Genomic DNA, 18,909 nt, shown 5'->3' on the forward strand with positions numbered 1-18,909 from the left:
AAATTTGTTTTTCCTTATGCTTGTTCTGGGCACTGCTCCCCCCCCCCCCCAAGTCCCCTCTATGTATCTCCTTCACTGCCATCCTGGCAGATGGCTCTCTGAACATTGTTTACCTTGATCAGTGGGCCCAGATGCGGTGTAACTCCATAGGCATTCCCACATCGCACATTTATCCTGGTCTATTCAAAAAATGGGACCGACAAGATGCAAAAGTACCTTATTGCCATCACACTCACTCATTATCCTATTTGTTCATTGTATGAGCTGTGTGTCCCTGTTGTCCACACTTGTTTGCACCACAGTGTTCCTGGACATATGGGCTCCCTCCCGAATGACTGTATGGACACAGACAAACTTCCAGATGTTTCCATGTAGTGCTCCAGATGCTTTTGGCCCCACTTAGGAATAGCAGCACTCCAGTCTATTGTTTTGATGCCTGATTAACCCCTGTGAGAAAATCATGAGGGCACAGAAGCTGCCCACTTCAGATTTTAATGGATTTGTTTTTACTGAACAAGGCTTAATTCTGGGCCAGTTTGTGCAATAAGTGTGTTTGGATCTGCATAACATTCGGGGCAGCTCCAGAGAGCATTGTTGCACAATGAAAGGGAGAACATGGATTGACCTTGGGCTTTTCCTCAGATGTGGCGGTGTGACAACAATATGGATTCAGAAGGGGGGCTCAATAAATAAGGTGATCTTGGGGCTGCAATGTCAGTTCAACCTGAAAGATAACTCAAGACGTTTTAGTTGCTTTCCTGATTTAAAGGTGCAATAGGTGATTGTCTTCAGAAACATTTTTTGTTACATCCCGATAGCAATCATTAAGTTAAGTGGTCTGAATGTATTTATTTGTATTTATATATTCTGTGGAAGGCGTAGGACCAAGAAATGTTCGGCCAATCAAAACGCTCGGTCCGAGCATTTTAATTGGCTTTCCTACCTGCCTGTCAACGTATGTATTAGCATACCTCTGCGCACCCTGTTCGCGAAGACAGGATATGTCATCAGTGCATTCACGCACGCTGTGCAGACAGAGCGAGAATGGCAGACAAACATCAACAACTCGATATTCCTTCCTGGTATTGTAGTACTTTTAAAGTTTTCTCACTGGTGAATGACACATGATGTAGCCCAGCGGTTCCCAATTCCTGTCCTCGCACCCCCCAGCGCTGCATTTTTGCATGTCTCGCTTAGTTAACACACCCAATTCAGATAACCAGCTTGTTAGAAGTGAGCTATGTACATGAACTGTGTTCCGATCGATATGATCCCTACACAGTGTTCATTGCTCCCTACTCTCTGAGCAGGGGAAATCCGTTGAAGTTTACTTAACTTCAGAGCATTCATTCACGGATTTGCGCTGCGTAGCGTCTTCACACACATCACACTCACACACACATCTTCACATCCAGTGCGAGGATTGGAATTGGGAACCGCTGATGTATTGTAGTAATGTTGTCTCTGGTATTCTGGTCTGTGAGCGTATATGCGTTCAGGGGGCATGGCTTTGGACGGCAATTGCAGGGAGGGTGGAACGTTCGCTTTCAGTGCTATCAGGCTAAAGTTAGCATTTTCCATGATCTCCTACTACACCTTTAAGAAATTTATTTTTCCACCCAACCGTATGCCTTGGTATTGATTGTCTGAATTTAAGAGATTATATTGCAGCCTTGAAGTCTTGAAGAGAATCTATGTGTCGGCTTAGGTGCGTTTATGAAGACCCCTGGTATTGTCCAGCAGAGATTCGTCAAAGGCTGACCTGCAGAAACGTCCCCCATCTGCACAGGCATTCAACAGCCTGACATGTCTATTATTGTACATTTAAAGTGCCTTTTTCATAATAGTTTAAATTCTGTTGGATACACAAGAATGTGAAGGGTCATTCATATAAGTAAAAGATTACCTCCAAGGCATCATATTCCATGTTGTTTACAGCTCGTCAATGTATGTTGTCCTCTTTGTGGATCTTTCCAACAGGAGGTAGCGTTCGGGAAAAATCAATGCACACTAAGGCATGTAACAACTAATTTTATCCACTTTCTAAACCGAAATCATTCATGCAAGAATAAACCAATTGGGACACAAGAATGAGGCATATTATTCCACTTGAGGACAAAACAAGCTGTAGTAGATATGTACAAAACCTGCACACATCTATATGATATGAATTACTTCAGGTCATTTTGAAACAATTTATAGCGCACTACATGAATACGGTACACTAGTGTCTCTAGCAAATATAATTTAATCAGTAATTACAAAACAACATTTGAACCCAAATTAGCTGGAACTTATTGAATGTCAGTTTACTGTCGTCTAAGTTTTCAGTCCTGTTAGTTGCAGTGCTGATACCAATTTTGGCTTTTTGTTTATTAGTGAATTTTTAAAATACATTTATCATTAATTTTGATGTTTATTTAATTGGAACATAGGGCTGCTTATTTACTTAATACTCATAAAAAGGTACATTTGTTTTCCTGCTCTTACTTATGCTTAAAAGTACTACAAAAGAGTGTAAATATCAATATTTATTAGCGGCAAGCAGCACCATGCTGACTTTCTTTCTCATTCTCAGTGCCTTGGGTGCTTGTAGCTGTTCATTAATGCTTCATTTGACAGAACACTTGTGCTCTCCTTCCCAAATGGTGCCAGTGAGTATAAAAATAAGAAAGAAGGGTCCAGAGCCATTCATGGATTCAGTGTTTTGTTAAGGCTTGTCCAATGCTTTGTTGCTAAAGGCCACCACCCAGTTTGACAACTGGTCTACCAATTAAAACTTTAAAAAATATCTCGCATACAAAAATTGCAGGTAAGCTTCTGTTGAGTATATGTAGTCCACACTATTCATTGAGTTGCAGCTGTTTTTATTTATTTTTCCTGTAGAACGTGCAGATAGTTGGTTTATGCATATAAAAGATAATGTCTCATGCAGGCTAAGTTAAGGGCTGTGCTTCATAATATTTGTGAATAAAAACTGAGTGCAAAATATTCATCCAGCCTATTTCAACCTATTCCATTTTTTGGAGATTTCTGGCCTTGGCACTGGTGTGTTTTCCCTCTTTAAGCTAGCAAATAATTTTTTTTTTTTAAATGTGACAGTTTTTCTAATAAATACGATTATATTCAGAAAGTTTATTGTTTCATGGCTTTTTTGGCCTTGTATTCTGTATGTCATTGTGTACAGGATATCTACTCTTTACGCACCATTTTCTGTCAGATTTGCGTAAAACAATTGAGAATTCCTTTAAATGACTATCATCTAATTATCAGGTTATTGTACACATTGTACAATATAAAATGTATATTTATTGGATGATGAAAGACAGTACACAATACAGTGAATAAATGCTAAAGTTGATATTCAATTAATTTATTACAATTTGTGACATTAAAGTATTTGTGTAATAGTCAATGTCATTTAAGTTTTTTTTCAGAAATGTCAAGTTTTAGTCATTGTTGAATAAATGATTTCACAAAGAAGCAGTCACTGTTAGAAATTGTTAAAATAAATCGCATTATAATTGTATCTGTATTGTTGAAAACCACAGGCGCCATCCGCCTCTCTTCTGAGGCGAGAGCTTCTTCTTCTGAGAGCTATTTACAGGACTGACTGCTCGCTTTGAATTATCATGCAGGTTGCTTTCATGTCTCCTGAGTGTTAAAGGCAGTGCACCCGTCATTTCTCTGGAGTTTTGCTATTTTGTGCAGACAAAACTCTCTCTGCGGGCCTTGTGTTTAGCCGCCTGGGCCAAGAATCTCCCGCAGAGTCATGGCAGTAGCGGGGAGCAGCTGGGCTTGTTCTCTGCTCCCTAACCAGCGTAGTTTTATCCAGCTGTCATCTGCAGCCTCTCCCAGCTGCTACCCAGCATGTTAACCCATTTCTGCTGCAGAAAATCAGGCGCACACTGGGACCAGGCCCAGTCCAGATCTTCACATAACAGAAGAACTGTTTTAATTTCACTAAATTAAAGTTTAAGTCAAGCTCTCAGCTTTTTTTTTTTAATTGCGCTGAAATGTTTTTGAATGTAGATAACCTGCTTTACTAAATGGTGTCCTAACTAGAGATTTGTTAATTTATATTCTGTTCTGTCTGTTAGGAACAACCTCAAAAATTATCAGGCTCCGAGAGGAACCCGCTGAGTATGTGGACACTCAGAGAGGGAAGACTCCAGTGAATACCACACTTATCCCAGTCAAGGGCATCAACAACCTGGGTAACACCTGCTTCTTCAATGCTGTGATGCAGGTAAAGTCTTGTCCAAGAGCTTAAATCACTCACCTGACATTTGGTTTGTGTCAGTTCTGTGTGTTTTGGTGGAAGCCAGCTGGTTTATGGTTTATCTGGGCTGTTACCAGAAATTAATTCAAATATATTATGTGGAAGAGTCACTAAAACGGCACCTTCACCCTTATGGCCTTGAGAAAACACCCTATTTTTGCTTGTTTCAAAGGGACAAGCTTATTTCAAGAAGGACACTTCAGATTATTTTACAAATTAATCTAAATTAAATTAACAAATCGAACTGTATGTGTGTGTTTGCATTTTTTAAAGAAGTCTCTTATGCTCAATAAGGTTGCATTTATTTAGTCAAAAATACAGTAAAAACAATTTAAAATAACTGTTTTCTATTTAAATATATTTTTAAAATGTAATTTATTCATGTTATTCCAGTCTTCAGTGTCACATGATCATTCAGAAATCATTCTAATATGGTAGTTTAGTGCTCAAGAAACTGTTCTTATTATCAATGATGAAAACACTTGTGCTGCTTAATATTTTTATATATTGTTTGTGTGCTTTGGTTTAGAATCTCTCCCAGACCCACATGCTGAATGACCTAATTCAAGACGTCAAGGAGAAGGGACATAAGATGAAGATCTGCCCCCCTGCTGAGACTAAGTTGGTAGGTTCCACCTATCATGGACTGGACTAGTCCCGTCTCTGTCATAATATCACTCATATTAACTTTTAAATATGCTCTTAACACCTCACTGCTCTGTGTGTTAGATATGATATGAGTGCTATGCTTTCTTACAGGGGCCACTAACAGTGACGTTGCCCAGCCCAGAACCCCTCACCTCAGCCATGTTCCTGTTCCTCCAAAGCATGAAGGAGCCTGGGAAAGGGCCTGTCTCCCCCAAGATCCTTTTCAACCAGCTATGTCAGAAGTATGTTTACATTGTCGTCATTTGTAAATATACACTATGAAAGTCTCTGAAAGCTGAAGGGTCAGCAAATCTAAACTTAGCTAATTGATCGGCACTGTACGCCAAGCGGTTTCAAGCCTCTGTTTTAAACCCAAATGGCTGGTTGGATCTCTGCTCTCAGGGATGATTTTTTTAAATGCTGCGCACAGGCTGAACGGTTCACTGGCTGTTGTTTAAACGTTGTTTGATCGTGCTGAATGGTTGGGTGGCTCAGACAGGAGCCTGCCAGGCAGTTGGGTGTCTCTCTGGTGCTTCTGTGATATTTAACTCGGGTACTGTGCCTTTATCAGACCTGTGGGTTTGCATATGTGTTCATGTGCGTTCATCTCAGCCTTAAGCACACTAATTCATTTGAGTATATGCACGTGCACAAATCAGATCACACATCAGCCATTATGAATGCATAAAGCATGAACAGTGCTTTGAAAAAAGTAAACATTTATGAATACTTTTGATTTTTATAAAGTTGATAGATAAAATATGCTGAAAAAGGACACTTTCTTCACTTTCTCTTTCACTTTTTCCACATCTGCCTGATGTCTTTTATATGTACTACACATACGCTAACGTTCAAAAGTTTGGGACCTGTAAGGTTTTTTCTTTTTTTAGTGTTTAAAAATGTTAAAGTCACTGAAGATGCATTGATTTGACCTGTCACTAATACACTCTTTTTTTAAGGGCTGATAGTAATAATCGTGCTTCTGTTTACAAGCCACAGACAATAGTTACCCTCTCTAGTTACACAAAAGTCTGGTGTTATCATGTGAGGGGTCAAGGGGTCATGACATGAGAAATCAAATTTGCCTTGATCTTTTGGCATACAAGAGGTGTTTGTACCATTAAAACATCCTGTTTCAGTTTCACAGTTTAAAACGTCCTCCTCATTTTAAACAAAGCATTTATTTAATCAAGCTCCAAAAACGGCTCGCTTTGGATCTGAGGGGCAAGGTGACGTCACCTGGCCACAGACATTTGCATAAACACCGCCTCCAGAGCAAGACATAATCTTCTCACCATAGGCCCCGCCCACTGCCATCCAGTCACTTAATGCTTACTTGATTACACTGAATGCGAGCTGCATCACTAACTGTAAGTAAATTATTTCATAATGCTTTGTCTGGAAATTACATTTTATTTTGATTTAGTTGTCAACACACTCACATGCAATAGTGAAGGGGGCGTTTATTAGGGTGACCATATTTTAGTTTTCAAAAAAGAGAACAGTTGGGGCAGGATGCAGACGGGGGGGGGGGGGGGGGGGGGGGGGGGGGGGGGGGGGGGGGGGGGCTTGTTGGGTTTGAGGGGGGTTAAAGTAGTCCCCAAAGTAGCGCAATGACCATATCCCAAATATCAAAACTCCTAAAATACATATTTTACAGTCACTGTTATGTAGATTGGTCTTAAACACAGCTAAAAGGCTTCTTACCAGTGGTCATCCTTCACAAAACTTAACATCTACCACAGTTTATCATAGGTAGAATGCAGAATGTTTTAATACAAGCATTTCAGTCAAATGCAATTTGTAATATTTCAAACCTTTAACCCACGGGAGAAAATAAACCCACCACAACAGTTTAAAATCACCCCAATTTCGTGCAAAATTATGCAGATTTGGCAACCCTGCATCCAACACGAGCTGCATCCAAAGTGATTTAAGTACTCCGCATATTGATAGCGGCTCTCTAATGCGCAAAAATTATATTCAATATTAGAATGTTTGCGGGAGCAGGCCAGAAATTCAGCGGGAGTGGGATTAAGAAAACAGTCCCGCTCAGGGCTTTAATACAAAAACGCACACAATGAATGGCGACTGTAGAAAGCAAAAGCCAAATCCCAGACATTTTAGAATTTAGAAATCCCGGCTGGAGAGGACATGTCTGGGGAAAAGAGGACGTGAGGTCACCCTAGTGTTGATAATGTTTCCTATGCAATGACGTTAGCCAATCACAGTGGCCAATTACTGGCAAGCCTTAAAGGACCCACCACTTAAAAACAGGTCATTTTAAAGAGAGTTTCAGAATGAGGGTTCCAAATATTTTTTTCTTTTCTTTATTAAGTAAACCTCAAGGAACATATTAAAAAAATATATATATATGTCATGACCCTTTTAAACACACAGAATTTCTCTGCCTCAGATACACCTTTAATATAATTCCCCCTCTGCACACCCACATGCGCACACTTTGAGCACTCCAGAGCGGCAGCTCATTGGGTCAAGTGAAGGCCTTCTGTGCTGCACAGTTTATGTGTGTGCGCTTGTGCGATCCAGCATGTCCTTGACAGGAAAGATCCTGTTTGTTTAATGCGTTTGTTGACTGGCAAACTACTGGTCACAGCTTTTGGTCTGATGGGGCACTACTGTGCCATCTTGAACATTTGCTATGTTGGACAATGTGGCAGAATGGCATCTTTTGAGACATCACGCTTTAAAAGACAGTGTTTTTGAAGGTGGGATGAACACCAACCATAAAATGGGTGAAGGACAAGTAGCCTGTGTGTGTTACACAGCTGAGTGCTATTGGCATGGTTGATCGAGGGCCAGGTCATGCTGCCAGCTGGACAGATCTGAGCAGCACCAGTGCCAGCAGCGGTCCAGAGAGCAGTCAGCAGCATTCCCTGCTCCTGGTGCTAGTGAGGGTCCCAGCCTGTAAACACGCACACTGACCCTGAGCCCAGATGTCCTTATCTTCCGCTTTCTGTTACTACATTTGAAATTGAGTTATAATTATGTTTCGTACCCTGTGCATACTTCACATTGAGGTGGAATGGAACTTATTTCATGTTTGTTAGTATAGAGATTCAAGCACGTATTCACAGGTTCCAATTACAGCACTTTCAAGGATGTTCTGGTTGTGCGAGTTGGCAATGTGAAATAATAAGCTCTAGTTACACTGGCTGCTATTTTGGTTCTCATATCTCATAAATTTTCTCCCAAATTTTATCATGTAAATTTTTTTTTCCCTCTTACAAACATCTGGAAAAGTCATTTTGGTTAAAAAGAGTGGCCCTCTTAAATGACATTCAGTTCTTAAAAATTCTGGGATTTATATAATATATATGCACACTACTAGTTCTGGACAGTTTAGGTCTTTGAAGTCAAAAAGATTGAGAACCACTAAAATAATTTAATAAATAGAAATTATTTTATTTATCACAGCAGGCCAGCACAGCTATTTGAACGTTTGTTACCTGGTGCAAGAATCAGTTACAGTTTATTACAAGGTCATTGTACTAAAATATTTGTCTTTAGATTATGATGATGAAATGTTTACTTAACAGATTTTGGGAGTGCTTAGCTATGGGATGAATCTATATGTATGTTTTTGTCTCATATATCTGTATGTTTTTTGCTCAGCGTAAGATGCATGTTTGGGAATGTTTTATATTCAACTGATAGTATTATGCTTGTGTGTGCATGTGTGCATTGCAGCATTGCACTGGGGCTGCCTGGCGTCTGGTACTAACTCATCCGCTGTTAATTGTGTTAGTGGTTACAGCTGTCCGTCTGTGGCAGGGCCATATTGGGTGCACCGCTACAGGCTCCTTCAGCCTTCTCTTCCAGTGGAATGAGCTTCCAGAACACACTCAGTCTCTCCCACCTCTCCCACTGGAGCCCATCTCACCCGTCAGCTTCCCTCCAGAACACATTCACTCTGTTCCTGTCCTTCTGCAGCTCGTGCTGTGCTTGTACCAGCCTGATCCGCTTACTGTTTGAACCTCCTACCATAGAGCTAGTTTGGGTTTGACACTGGCAGATGTGGATATCTAGAGAGACACTGAAACATAAAAATGATCACTCATAAAAAAAGTAATATTAGTCAATATCTACTATACATACACGGTGGGGTTCAAATTCAAATTCTGTGATTACAAATGATGAGATCACCAAATGAAACAAAAAAGTCAAATACATTTTGGGGGAAAAGAGTCTCTTGGGCTTAACAAAGCTGCATTTATTTTATTTAAAAATGTATTTTAAAAACTAATATTATTGCAGTTAAAAATAATGATTTTCTATTTTAATGTATTTAAAAATTTAATTTATGCCCTGTTGGCAAAGCAGAATTGTCAGCAGCCATTACTCCAGGCTTCAGTGTTACATGATCCTTCAGAAATCATTCTAGTATGCTGATTTGTTGTGCTGCTTAATATTTTTGTGGAAACGATAATATTTTTTTCAGGTTTATTTGATGAATAGAAAGTTTAGAAGACTGCGTAATTTATGCCCTGTTGGCAAAGCAGAATTGTCAGCAGCCATTACTCCAGGCTTCAGTGTTATATGATCCTTCAGAAATCATTCTAGTATGCTGATTTGTTGTGCTGCTTAATATTTTTGTGGAAACGATAATATTTTTTTCAGGTTTATTTGATGAATAGAAAGTTTAGAAGACTGCATTTATTTAATAAATGTAAGTCTTCACTGTCATTTTTAATGCATCCATGCTGGAAAAATAATCAATTGACCCCAGACTTTTGAACTAAAGTGTATATTTATAATTTATCAAATTAATATTTTATTTTACTTCAGAAAAAAATAAAAATTCTAAAACTAAAACTCCAGGTGTTCTAGATTTTAAATTGGTCTCAGACTTTTAGACTCCACTGTAGGTTGCTGTGGTATTTTTATGCTGGAAGTTGCTACAGAACAGTAGTGTTGATAAGAAAAGAAGCAGTGAGAAACCGAGAAAGGGGAGGGAAGCCGTCTCCCCAGACCTCCTGCTCATGACCTGTGTTAGAAGCAGGTGGCTGGACATTCTTAAACACACTCCGGTCACACAGAGCCGCACAGAACGTCAAAACTCATCAGCCCACGGTAGAGGCGTTCCAGACTGCCTGACCATCCGTCCTGCCAGCACATTCATTCACCCAGCCTGTCCTCACAAACGCAGTGCTTGCTAGCTTAGCAGGTAATAGGAAAATCATTGATGAGCATCTGGACAGCCTCAGGCGTCCCAACCCGACCCAACACCTTGACTTGCCCCTTTACCCTTGGGTTCATTACCAGGCCAAATGGCCTTCCCCTCATCTTGACCAGCTATCCAGCCTCATTGCACAACAGGTTGATGCAGGGCCGGCTTCAAACACCCATATGTTGCCCACAGCTGGCCCACATCTGGCCTGAGCTACCCAGCAGAGAGTCTAAGGAGTTGTTTCCTAAACGCCCAACATGTTTTTCCGCTAGATTTACCACAGGGCTAGCTGGGAGGAAGGACAAACATATCTCCACAGTGCCACTGTCCTCCAGTCTGGAGTATTTAGGGTGGTCTTGTCTGGTTCTGTTCTGTGCATGTCTGTAATTTCAGTCATTTTGAGCATGTGGCATTAAATGTGTTTGAAGGACATCAAGATATAACAAGTGCTTAGGGATGTACTGAATTTTAGGTCACTGTAAATGATGGTCATAATCATAAAGGCCATAAATTGCTGTTGTTGGTTTAAAAAAAACATGAAAATCTTGGCTGAAAATTACATTGAATTGGATTTACTGTTAATACAAATGTTTTTTTTTTGGAAAGTGCATACATACGCACACATACATAATTTTCTGGGATTACTTTTAATGGTTTCATTATTGAATATTTGCATTTTGCATGAACTTTTGTATAACCCTTAATTTTACTGAGAACATTTTGTCCATTTTAAAGTCTCCATTACAGAACACTTTCATCTTAATAACGCAAACTCGTCACCAGCCTGGGAGAATCAAACAAAATTACACATCAACAGTGAGCAAAGCTGGTATATAATCACTCTAAAAGGACTTTGTGGTATAAGGTAGTTCTTCACATATTAAAATGCGGAAATTGAATACTTAAAGGCTCAATTTTTAGATTTTTAATAAAATTTTTCAGTTCTTTGAAATCTTAGATAAATTCCAATCTTGGGTTTATAATTCAGTAGAATGAGAGAATTGGTGAAAGGTCGGACTATCTTTATATATCTGTTTGCGTGTGAAAGCGTACGTGTGGCTGCGTGTGTGTGACCGACCTCAGCTGGTTGAATGATGAAATTAAAAGTGAATGAAACTAAAGTTGTCAGGGAAAAATAATAGCTGCCTCTAAGATCCTGAAACCTCCCGAGAGGCAGCGAGAGTCACCTCATGCAGCATCAGAGAAAAGGCCTTGAGAGAAGATTGTCCATTCTTCTCTCGTCTTTGCTCGTCTATATGCTGCTGATTGCTTTTTGTGTGTGGCTAATTGGTGTTTGCGTGGCTTTGGCTCCTTTTGTCCCATTGGATGTATTTACACTTGTGCCAATGTGTTTGTGTGACAAGAATTCTCATTCTCTGTTCAGGGCCCCTCGCTTTAAGGGTTACCAGCAACAGGACAGTCAGGAATTGCTACATTACCTCCTGGACTCCATGAGAGTAGAGGAGACAAAGGTGAGTGCACGATTCATTTTTTCATTTTATTTATTTAAAGAGTAACTTTTGGCCCTGTTTTCACCTGGGATCCATCTCATGTAATACGATCACAAGTGGTCAGTCGAGATCATCATGTAGACCTGGCAGTAATGTGCATCTTATCTTCTTTAACCACTTGTGATTTAATTTTAAGGGGAAGGTAAAAAAAAATCATTGCTTTTAAGGCCACATTCAGATTATAAATAATAAAATAAATAGTAATGTAGTTATAATTAATAATAATTTAATAATAAATAATTAAAAAAATATAAAATATATATATTGAAAAAGTGTTTAAAGTTGATCTAAATGGATGAGTTTTAGCTTTTATTTTTTTTTTAAAGAATGAGCTTTTACACTTCAGGTATAGGGTGGTAGAGTTTTACACTCTGCTTGTGTGTTTGCATTGTCCTGTTTCCACTGGAGTGGCCTAAAACAGATGTTAATACCAGGTCAACAGGGGGTCTTGTTCTCAGCATTACGCCCTCAGTCCTCCTCACTGCATATATAAACTATACCAGTCACTGCAAAGGGCTACATTTGCAAACTGAAGGTGGGAAGATGACCTCTTTTGAGCAGATGCATAGTAGTTTGATAGAGTGGTTCTTGTCTTCTTGTGGGACTCTTAATGTGGACGTGCCGGGGCCAAGACCCACACAACCCCACCAGTGGCTCTGACTGCCCTAAGAAAGCGGGTGCAGCATCAGGCGATGAGCCCCAGGGCCAGCCAGGCCCATTCAGACTTGTGAATGTGGACAGTTGTGCCACTTAGGAACCTTGCAAGTGGCGCGACTGGCCTCATTGTGCATCCTGGGAAACAGTCAGCTGCTTGTTGAGGCTTTGTGATGGAGGACCGTCCCCACCTCCCTCCCTCCCTCCAAACTTAGGGGAGGCTGAGGGGGAGAAAACGGGAAACAATCTGGTTTAAATGTTCCTCAATATCGTGTACTTCATAAATTTACAGACAGCATGTACTGTCTCTCACACACACACACACATGCGCACACACAGACACATATATATATATATATATATATATATATATATATATATATATATATATAGAGAGGGCGCAGAGAGTATACACACCCACATATATTTCTCTCTCTTTTATTCTACTTGCCACAATTCTGTCTCTGAGCTCTTCAGGCAGTTCCTTTGACCTCATGATTCTCATTTGCTCTGACATGCACTGTGAGCTGTAAGGTCTTATATAGACAGGTGTGTGGCTTTCCTAATCAAGTCCAATCAGTATAATCAAACACAGCTGGACTCAAATGAAGGTGTAGAACCATCTCAAGGATGATCAGAAGAAATGGACAGCACCTGAGTTAAATATATGAGTGTCACAGCACCGGACAGGACCATGTGATATTTCAGTTTTCCTTTTTTAATAAATCTGCAAAAATGTCAACAATTCTGTGTTTTTCTGTCAATATGGGGTGCTGTGTGTACATTAATGAGGAAAAAAAATTAACTTAAATGATTTTAGCAAATGGCTGCAATATAACAAAGTGTGAAAAATTTAAGGGGGTCTGAATACTTTCCGTACCCACTGTATATTAGTTTTTAAGATGAAACAAATAAAAAATATTTATACACTACCGTTCAGTACAATTATGTTTTTTTTATTCTGCGTAGATGCATTAAATTAATCAAAAGTGACAGAAATAAATATTTATAATGTTATATGTTAGATATTTATGTTTCAAATCAATTCTACTCCAAGAATTCTGGAAAAAGTTAGTTTCATCAAAAATATAAAAAAATGCACCAGTTTTCAACATTAATGATAATAGCATATTAGAATGATTTCTGAAGTATCATGTGACACTGAAGACTAATGACTGCTGAAAATTCAGCTTTAGAAAATAGCTATTTTAAATTGTAATACTATTCATAATGTTAATGTTTTTGATTAAAGAAAAGCAGCTTTAGTGAGAATAAGAGACTAACTAAAATAACTAATTATATTTGAATTTGTATACCGATTTTGAGATCTAAACATGCAAAAGTTAAATATACAAGTGTATACAAACAGACAAGATTTTGCACAAAAAAACATTATCTTGTCAACTTAAAAAATAGTTGAGGTTACAATCAACATCATTATGATTTTGATTGTTTTATAAAAGTGCAAAATGCCTCATCTCTCACCTACAGTGTGCAACGGAGCTGAGACCCCTTAAGCCAGTCACCAAACATGGACACCACAATATTTATGTTGATTAGCCAATAGGATCCCTGGTCACAATATGCTAATTAACATCACTGAATTATCACCAATTAGCTGTTGAATAAAACTGCTAAGAATGGGGTGCTCAAGTGAGCTCAACTTCTCAAGAGAGTGTGGTGGCCTAGTTATTTTAGGGTGTGTGTGTTTGTGTGATTAATTAGTGTGTGTTGCAGCAGGGTCCGACACAGATGGGGGTTTGGGGGGTTGAGTGGCTGAAGGAGTGGGATTAACCAGGCTTTTGACCTAAATAGCCCGTCCCGAGCGTGGGGACGGGACAATGGGGGAGACTGGTCGCGCCCCACAGACATCGCCACCACGGCCAATTATCTATTGATTGGTGCTATACTGTGACTGTGTCTTCTAACAGCTCACTCACCAACACAGTCACTGACCATGTCATCTCTCATTAAGACCACAGGGACACTTGCCTTCACAAGTCTTTATGACCACACATACATGGGATATACAATGCATATGTGTTGCTGTGTATAATAAGTGAAGCACACACTTACTTTTCGTCACGTACACGTGTTCATGGCCTTGCGTTTGCTTTGGTTTATTTACCACAACAAAAACCTGAGGAAAAAAGAACACATCCAAGGGTTGAAGAGTTTAAAGTCTGAGGGGGAAAATGGCCGTGACTTATTTAATTTGTTTCTAGATGTCAAATTCAAGTAATTGTTGTTTTTTTCTTCTTTTTTTATTATTTAATTGAAACGCTAACTTTTCATTATTAAAAGATACAAGCTGCGATACTTTTCCTGTGCCTTTATTATTTTGAGCATGATAAAAGGAGCTTTTTGTGACAGCAACTGTTTGAGCTTCATTATCTAACAAAGTGGCATCACATTGTGTTTACATTGACAGCGCATTAAAGCAGGCATCCTCAAAGCCTTTAACAACCCCACAGAGAAGACAGCTGATGAGGAGACCAAACGACAAGTGAAGGGTGATCAGTCTATGTTTCCATCACCTGCATTTCACATCATTCAGAACAATATTGCCATCTAGTGACAGCTTGTATTCACAAGATTTAAAAAAAAACAATGACACTATTCACATGAAAACATTTAAAAAAGGATCTATTATTTGTGTTCCGAGTTGTTTGAATGTGTTTTTAAATAACATAAATATACTGTGTATGACATATATCAATTTTAAAATGTTCTACAGCTTATGGGAAGGAAGGTGTGAAAATGAATTTTGTCGATCGAATTTTTGTCGGAGAGCTGACCAGCACTATAATGTGTGAAGAGTGTGAACATGTAAGAGTTTCTCTATTTATGTAATGTACAATGTCCACATACAAAGCCAGATTGTATAAATTGTTCACGTTAAATTTAAATTTTATTAAAAAAAAATATGCATTTTAAATGTTACAATATTGTAAGTGTATACATATCAGTTTAATTTATAATATATGCCTTTTAATTTACTATAATACAATGTAATATGTATACAATATATAATATGTAGTACAATTTTTTTTATATAATACAGTGACTACTAATTGTAATGTGTAACATGTTTATATGCTTCACTCCTAGATTTCCACAGTGAAGGAAGCCTTCATTGACATTTCCCTTCCCATCATAGAGGAAAGGGTGAGACCCACAACTGTAAAACATCTGTTCCTTTATTTTATTTGCATTTAATAATCGTTCAATTCACTAAATGTGCTAAACTGTCTTGAATTAAGTGATGTCTTTTGAGGGTTTGTTGCTTTTCTTGCTCAGATCTCTAAGCCTACAAACCCTGGTAGACTGGGGAAAAGTGGGCGGGAGCAAGACGGTCCGGCCTCCCATGATGACTCGTCAGCTACCAATTCACAAGCCAATAGAAACAGCAGGAGGTTGAGTGGACAGGTAGGTGGAGCCAATATTAGAAGAGAGGCATTGATAGTTCTTCTACACTAACGTAACTAAGCCTTTATGCTCACCAAGGCTTCATTTATTTGATCAAAAATACAGTGCAAATACTAATATATTTTAAAATGTAATTTAATCCTGTGATGGAAATCTGAATTTTGAGCAGCCATTACTCCAGTTTTCAGTGTCACATGATCTTTCAGAAAACATTCTATTATGCCGATTTGGTGTTAAAGAAACATTTTTGTTCGTGTTTCTTTTATAACATTTATAAAAGGCTTTCACTTCTGATCAATTTAATGCATCCTTGCTGAATAAAAGTATTAATTACTTTAAAAAGAAAAACTTTACTGACCCCAAACTTTGGAGTTGTAGTGTATGTTTCCTTCGTGTTTTTTTTTTAACATTCTCTTAAGTTTTTTACATTGGCACAAAAACAAAAATCATTCCAATACAAATTTTTACAGTTTCATACACATCCTAATTTAACCATTTTAACATAGTAATGATATGGGAAAAGAAGAGAAGAAGGGGGGGGGGTTGCTTACATTAGGGTTCAGCTATTGCTTTCTTATTAAAATAATTAATAAAAGGCTTCCATGCTGCATAAAACATTTCATTTAAATTTTTTAGGGAAAATCTTATCTTTTCAAGTTGCAGGTAGGACATAACATTTTTAATCAGTGCCGAGCAGTGGGGTGGCTCTTTCTGTTTCCAGCAAAATCAATCTACGTGCTAAGAGTGTAACGAATCCAAGCATTATATGTTGGTTTTTAGATAGCTCCATATTATCACTACTGACACCAAAAACAGCTAAAATTGGGTCTGGATCCAATTGCTTTCCCAACACTTCTGACAATAAATGAAAAACTGACATCCAATAATTACTAATCTTAGAACAACTCCAAAACATATGTCCTAGTGTGCTTCGTTGTTTTTAACACTACTTTGTTTGTTTGTATGATGATGCACTTAGAAGCTGCAGGGTCGCCATTCGTCCACTTCTCATGATGAGAGAGGTGCAGATCTGGTTTCTAGCCGACAAGAGGAGGAGCTCTGTGTGGCTGGGCGTGGCCTGGCCAGTTGCCGGGCGGATACGATGGGCAGCCAATCAGACTGCAGCGAGAAGGATTCCAACCTGCAGGACAGCAGTAACGATGCGGACAGCGAGGCCTCCGAGAGCGAATGGTCACCACGAATCCCATCTGTGTCCACTCACAGTTGCACATCAGATAAAGTCTCAACCGCCACGACTTCAGCCTCAACAGCACACAATCCAAGTCTAAAACCAAACCTGAGCCCGAGCCCCACTCCGCAGGGCGGCGCTGTAGAGCAGCTTGTCAGTGCTGTGTCCAAGCTAGGCCTGGTGCACACTTCCACTGATACTCTACCTGTCAGTCACAGCCCAGAGGAACTGTCCGAGGTCCGGGAGAGAGACCGTCAGCACCATCAAGGGGCCTTCCAAGCCCTCTGTCACAGTTACACCCCCAGCTCTAAAGAGTGCTCCGTACAGTCCTGCCTGCATCAGTTCACCTCTGTTGAGCTGCTGATGGGCAACAACAAACTGCTCTGTGAGAACTGCACCGAGAGAAGGCAAAGGCAGATGAAGAGGAGTGGTATGTATACACATATGAAGTATATATATATATATATAGTTGCATATACTGACCACTGTGTAGTAAAGAAGTGTTGCTGAAAGATATATATACTACCTTTAATGAATACAGTAATATTCAAAAGTTTGGGGAAGATTTGTTTTATTTTATTTTTTATTTTGCAAGAAAAAGAGCTACCTGCATTTTTATGCTTACCAAAGCTACATTTATTTTATTTCAATATATATTATTTATGTATTTATTTATTTATTTTTCTTTATCAAAAATTTATCTGGAAATTGATCATAAATCCATTTGATCTGACAATTTATGGATTTTACACTGTGTAAAGTGAGTGTAAAGGATTTTACACACACTTTTTTCACCGAAATTGACTCTGCTTGTGGTTTTAAGGCACAATGTGTCAAATTTAGGTGTTTTGGCTGAAATCATGTAGTAAAAACCTTACATTTGTATTATTTTTTTAATTAAGTTACATATAAAACAATTAACATGCTTTAAAATAAAAAAAAAACGCTACGTGTATGCCATCCTTCCTTATAGCCACCATGTTAAGCATTGCAATTTCTTTGTCCATTTCTGCCTATTCATTCATTAAAAAATGACTTTGTACTGACTTCATAAACAATTACTTTATGCTGTCCAGATAGGGTTTTTAGGAGTTATTACAGAACACAGGTGTAAATCTTTATGTAGGAATAAATTAAATACAAAACATAAAATGCTATTTTTATTGCTGATCAGAAATACTGGTAAAAGTGTAGATCGGACTATGTTGTTTTTATGTATGTTTCAGATAAGAAGGCTGAGAAGGTGTACACCAGTGCCCGTAAACAGATGCTCATCTCGGCACTTCCTCCAGTGGTCACTCTTCACCTTAAACGATTTCACCAGGTCTGAATCCTCAGAGTTCCTTACATTGTAACCTGCTTTCGCCATTTGTGTCGCATAAGTACTTTTTGTGTGATTTCAGCCAGCTTGTTACCTAAACACAACTGCTATGTATTAACACCATCAGACATAAAATGTAAAGTTTAATTAATAAAATGCCCATTGTCGTTTTCTGAACCTATTAACCAAGCATACTTTCAAGAGAAAATAAGAGCTCTGGGGGGAAATATATATATATACAGTGCTGTGAAAAGGTTTTTGCCCCCTTCCTGTTTTTTTTTAATTTTTTGCATATTTGTCACACTTAAAAGATTCAGATCATAAAACTAATTTTAATATTACACAAAGATAATGCAAGTAAATACAAAATGCAGTTTTTAAATGATTTAATTTATTAAGGGAAAAAAGCTGTCCAAACCTACGTGGCCCTACGTGAAAAATTAATTGCCCCCTCCTGTTAAATCATAAAAGAACTGCAATTAACCACATTATTTTAGAAAGCCAAGTTAAATTTCACTAGCCACACCCAGGCCTGATTACTGCCAGACCTGTTGAATCAAGAAATAACTTAAATAGAACCCATCTGACAAAGTGAAGCATGCTTAAAGAGCAACACATCATGCTACGATCTAAAGAAATTCAAGAACAGATGAGAATCAAAACAGTTGACATGTATCAGTCTGG

At 38.6% G+C, this 18,909-nt stretch overlaps 1 protein-coding gene across 1 annotated transcript in view; it reads left to right on the forward strand.

Moving 5' to 3' along the window:
* LOC107587766 (ubiquitin carboxyl-terminal hydrolase 45-like) overlaps positions 1 to 18,909 on the forward strand; it is a 35,782-nt gene that overhangs the window by 14,645 nt on the left and 2,228 nt on the right. The window contains exons 6-15 of the mRNA XM_016275668.1: positions 4,101 to 4,249; positions 4,812 to 4,907; positions 5,042 to 5,172; positions 11,506 to 11,593; positions 14,718 to 14,799; positions 15,024 to 15,115; positions 15,398 to 15,454; positions 15,587 to 15,715; positions 16,695 to 17,334; positions 18,131 to 18,228. Of these exons, the coding sequence (XP_016131154.1) occupies positions 4,101 to 4,249; positions 4,812 to 4,907; positions 5,042 to 5,172; positions 11,506 to 11,593; positions 14,718 to 14,799; positions 15,024 to 15,115; positions 15,398 to 15,454; positions 15,587 to 15,715; positions 16,695 to 17,334; positions 18,131 to 18,228 (1,562 nt within the window). The remainder of the gene's footprint in view (positions 1 to 4,100; positions 4,250 to 4,811; positions 4,908 to 5,041; positions 5,173 to 11,505; positions 11,594 to 14,717; positions 14,800 to 15,023; positions 15,116 to 15,397; positions 15,455 to 15,586; positions 15,716 to 16,694; positions 17,335 to 18,130; positions 18,229 to 18,909) is intronic.

This window comes from Sinocyclocheilus grahami, unplaced genomic scaffold, assembly GCF_001515645.1.
Source record: "Sinocyclocheilus grahami isolate Dianchi unplaced genomic scaffold, SAMN03320097.WGS_v1.1 scaffold96.1, whole genome shotgun sequence".
Taxonomy (NCBI): domain Eukaryota; kingdom Metazoa; phylum Chordata; class Actinopteri; order Cypriniformes; family Cyprinidae; genus Sinocyclocheilus; species Sinocyclocheilus grahami.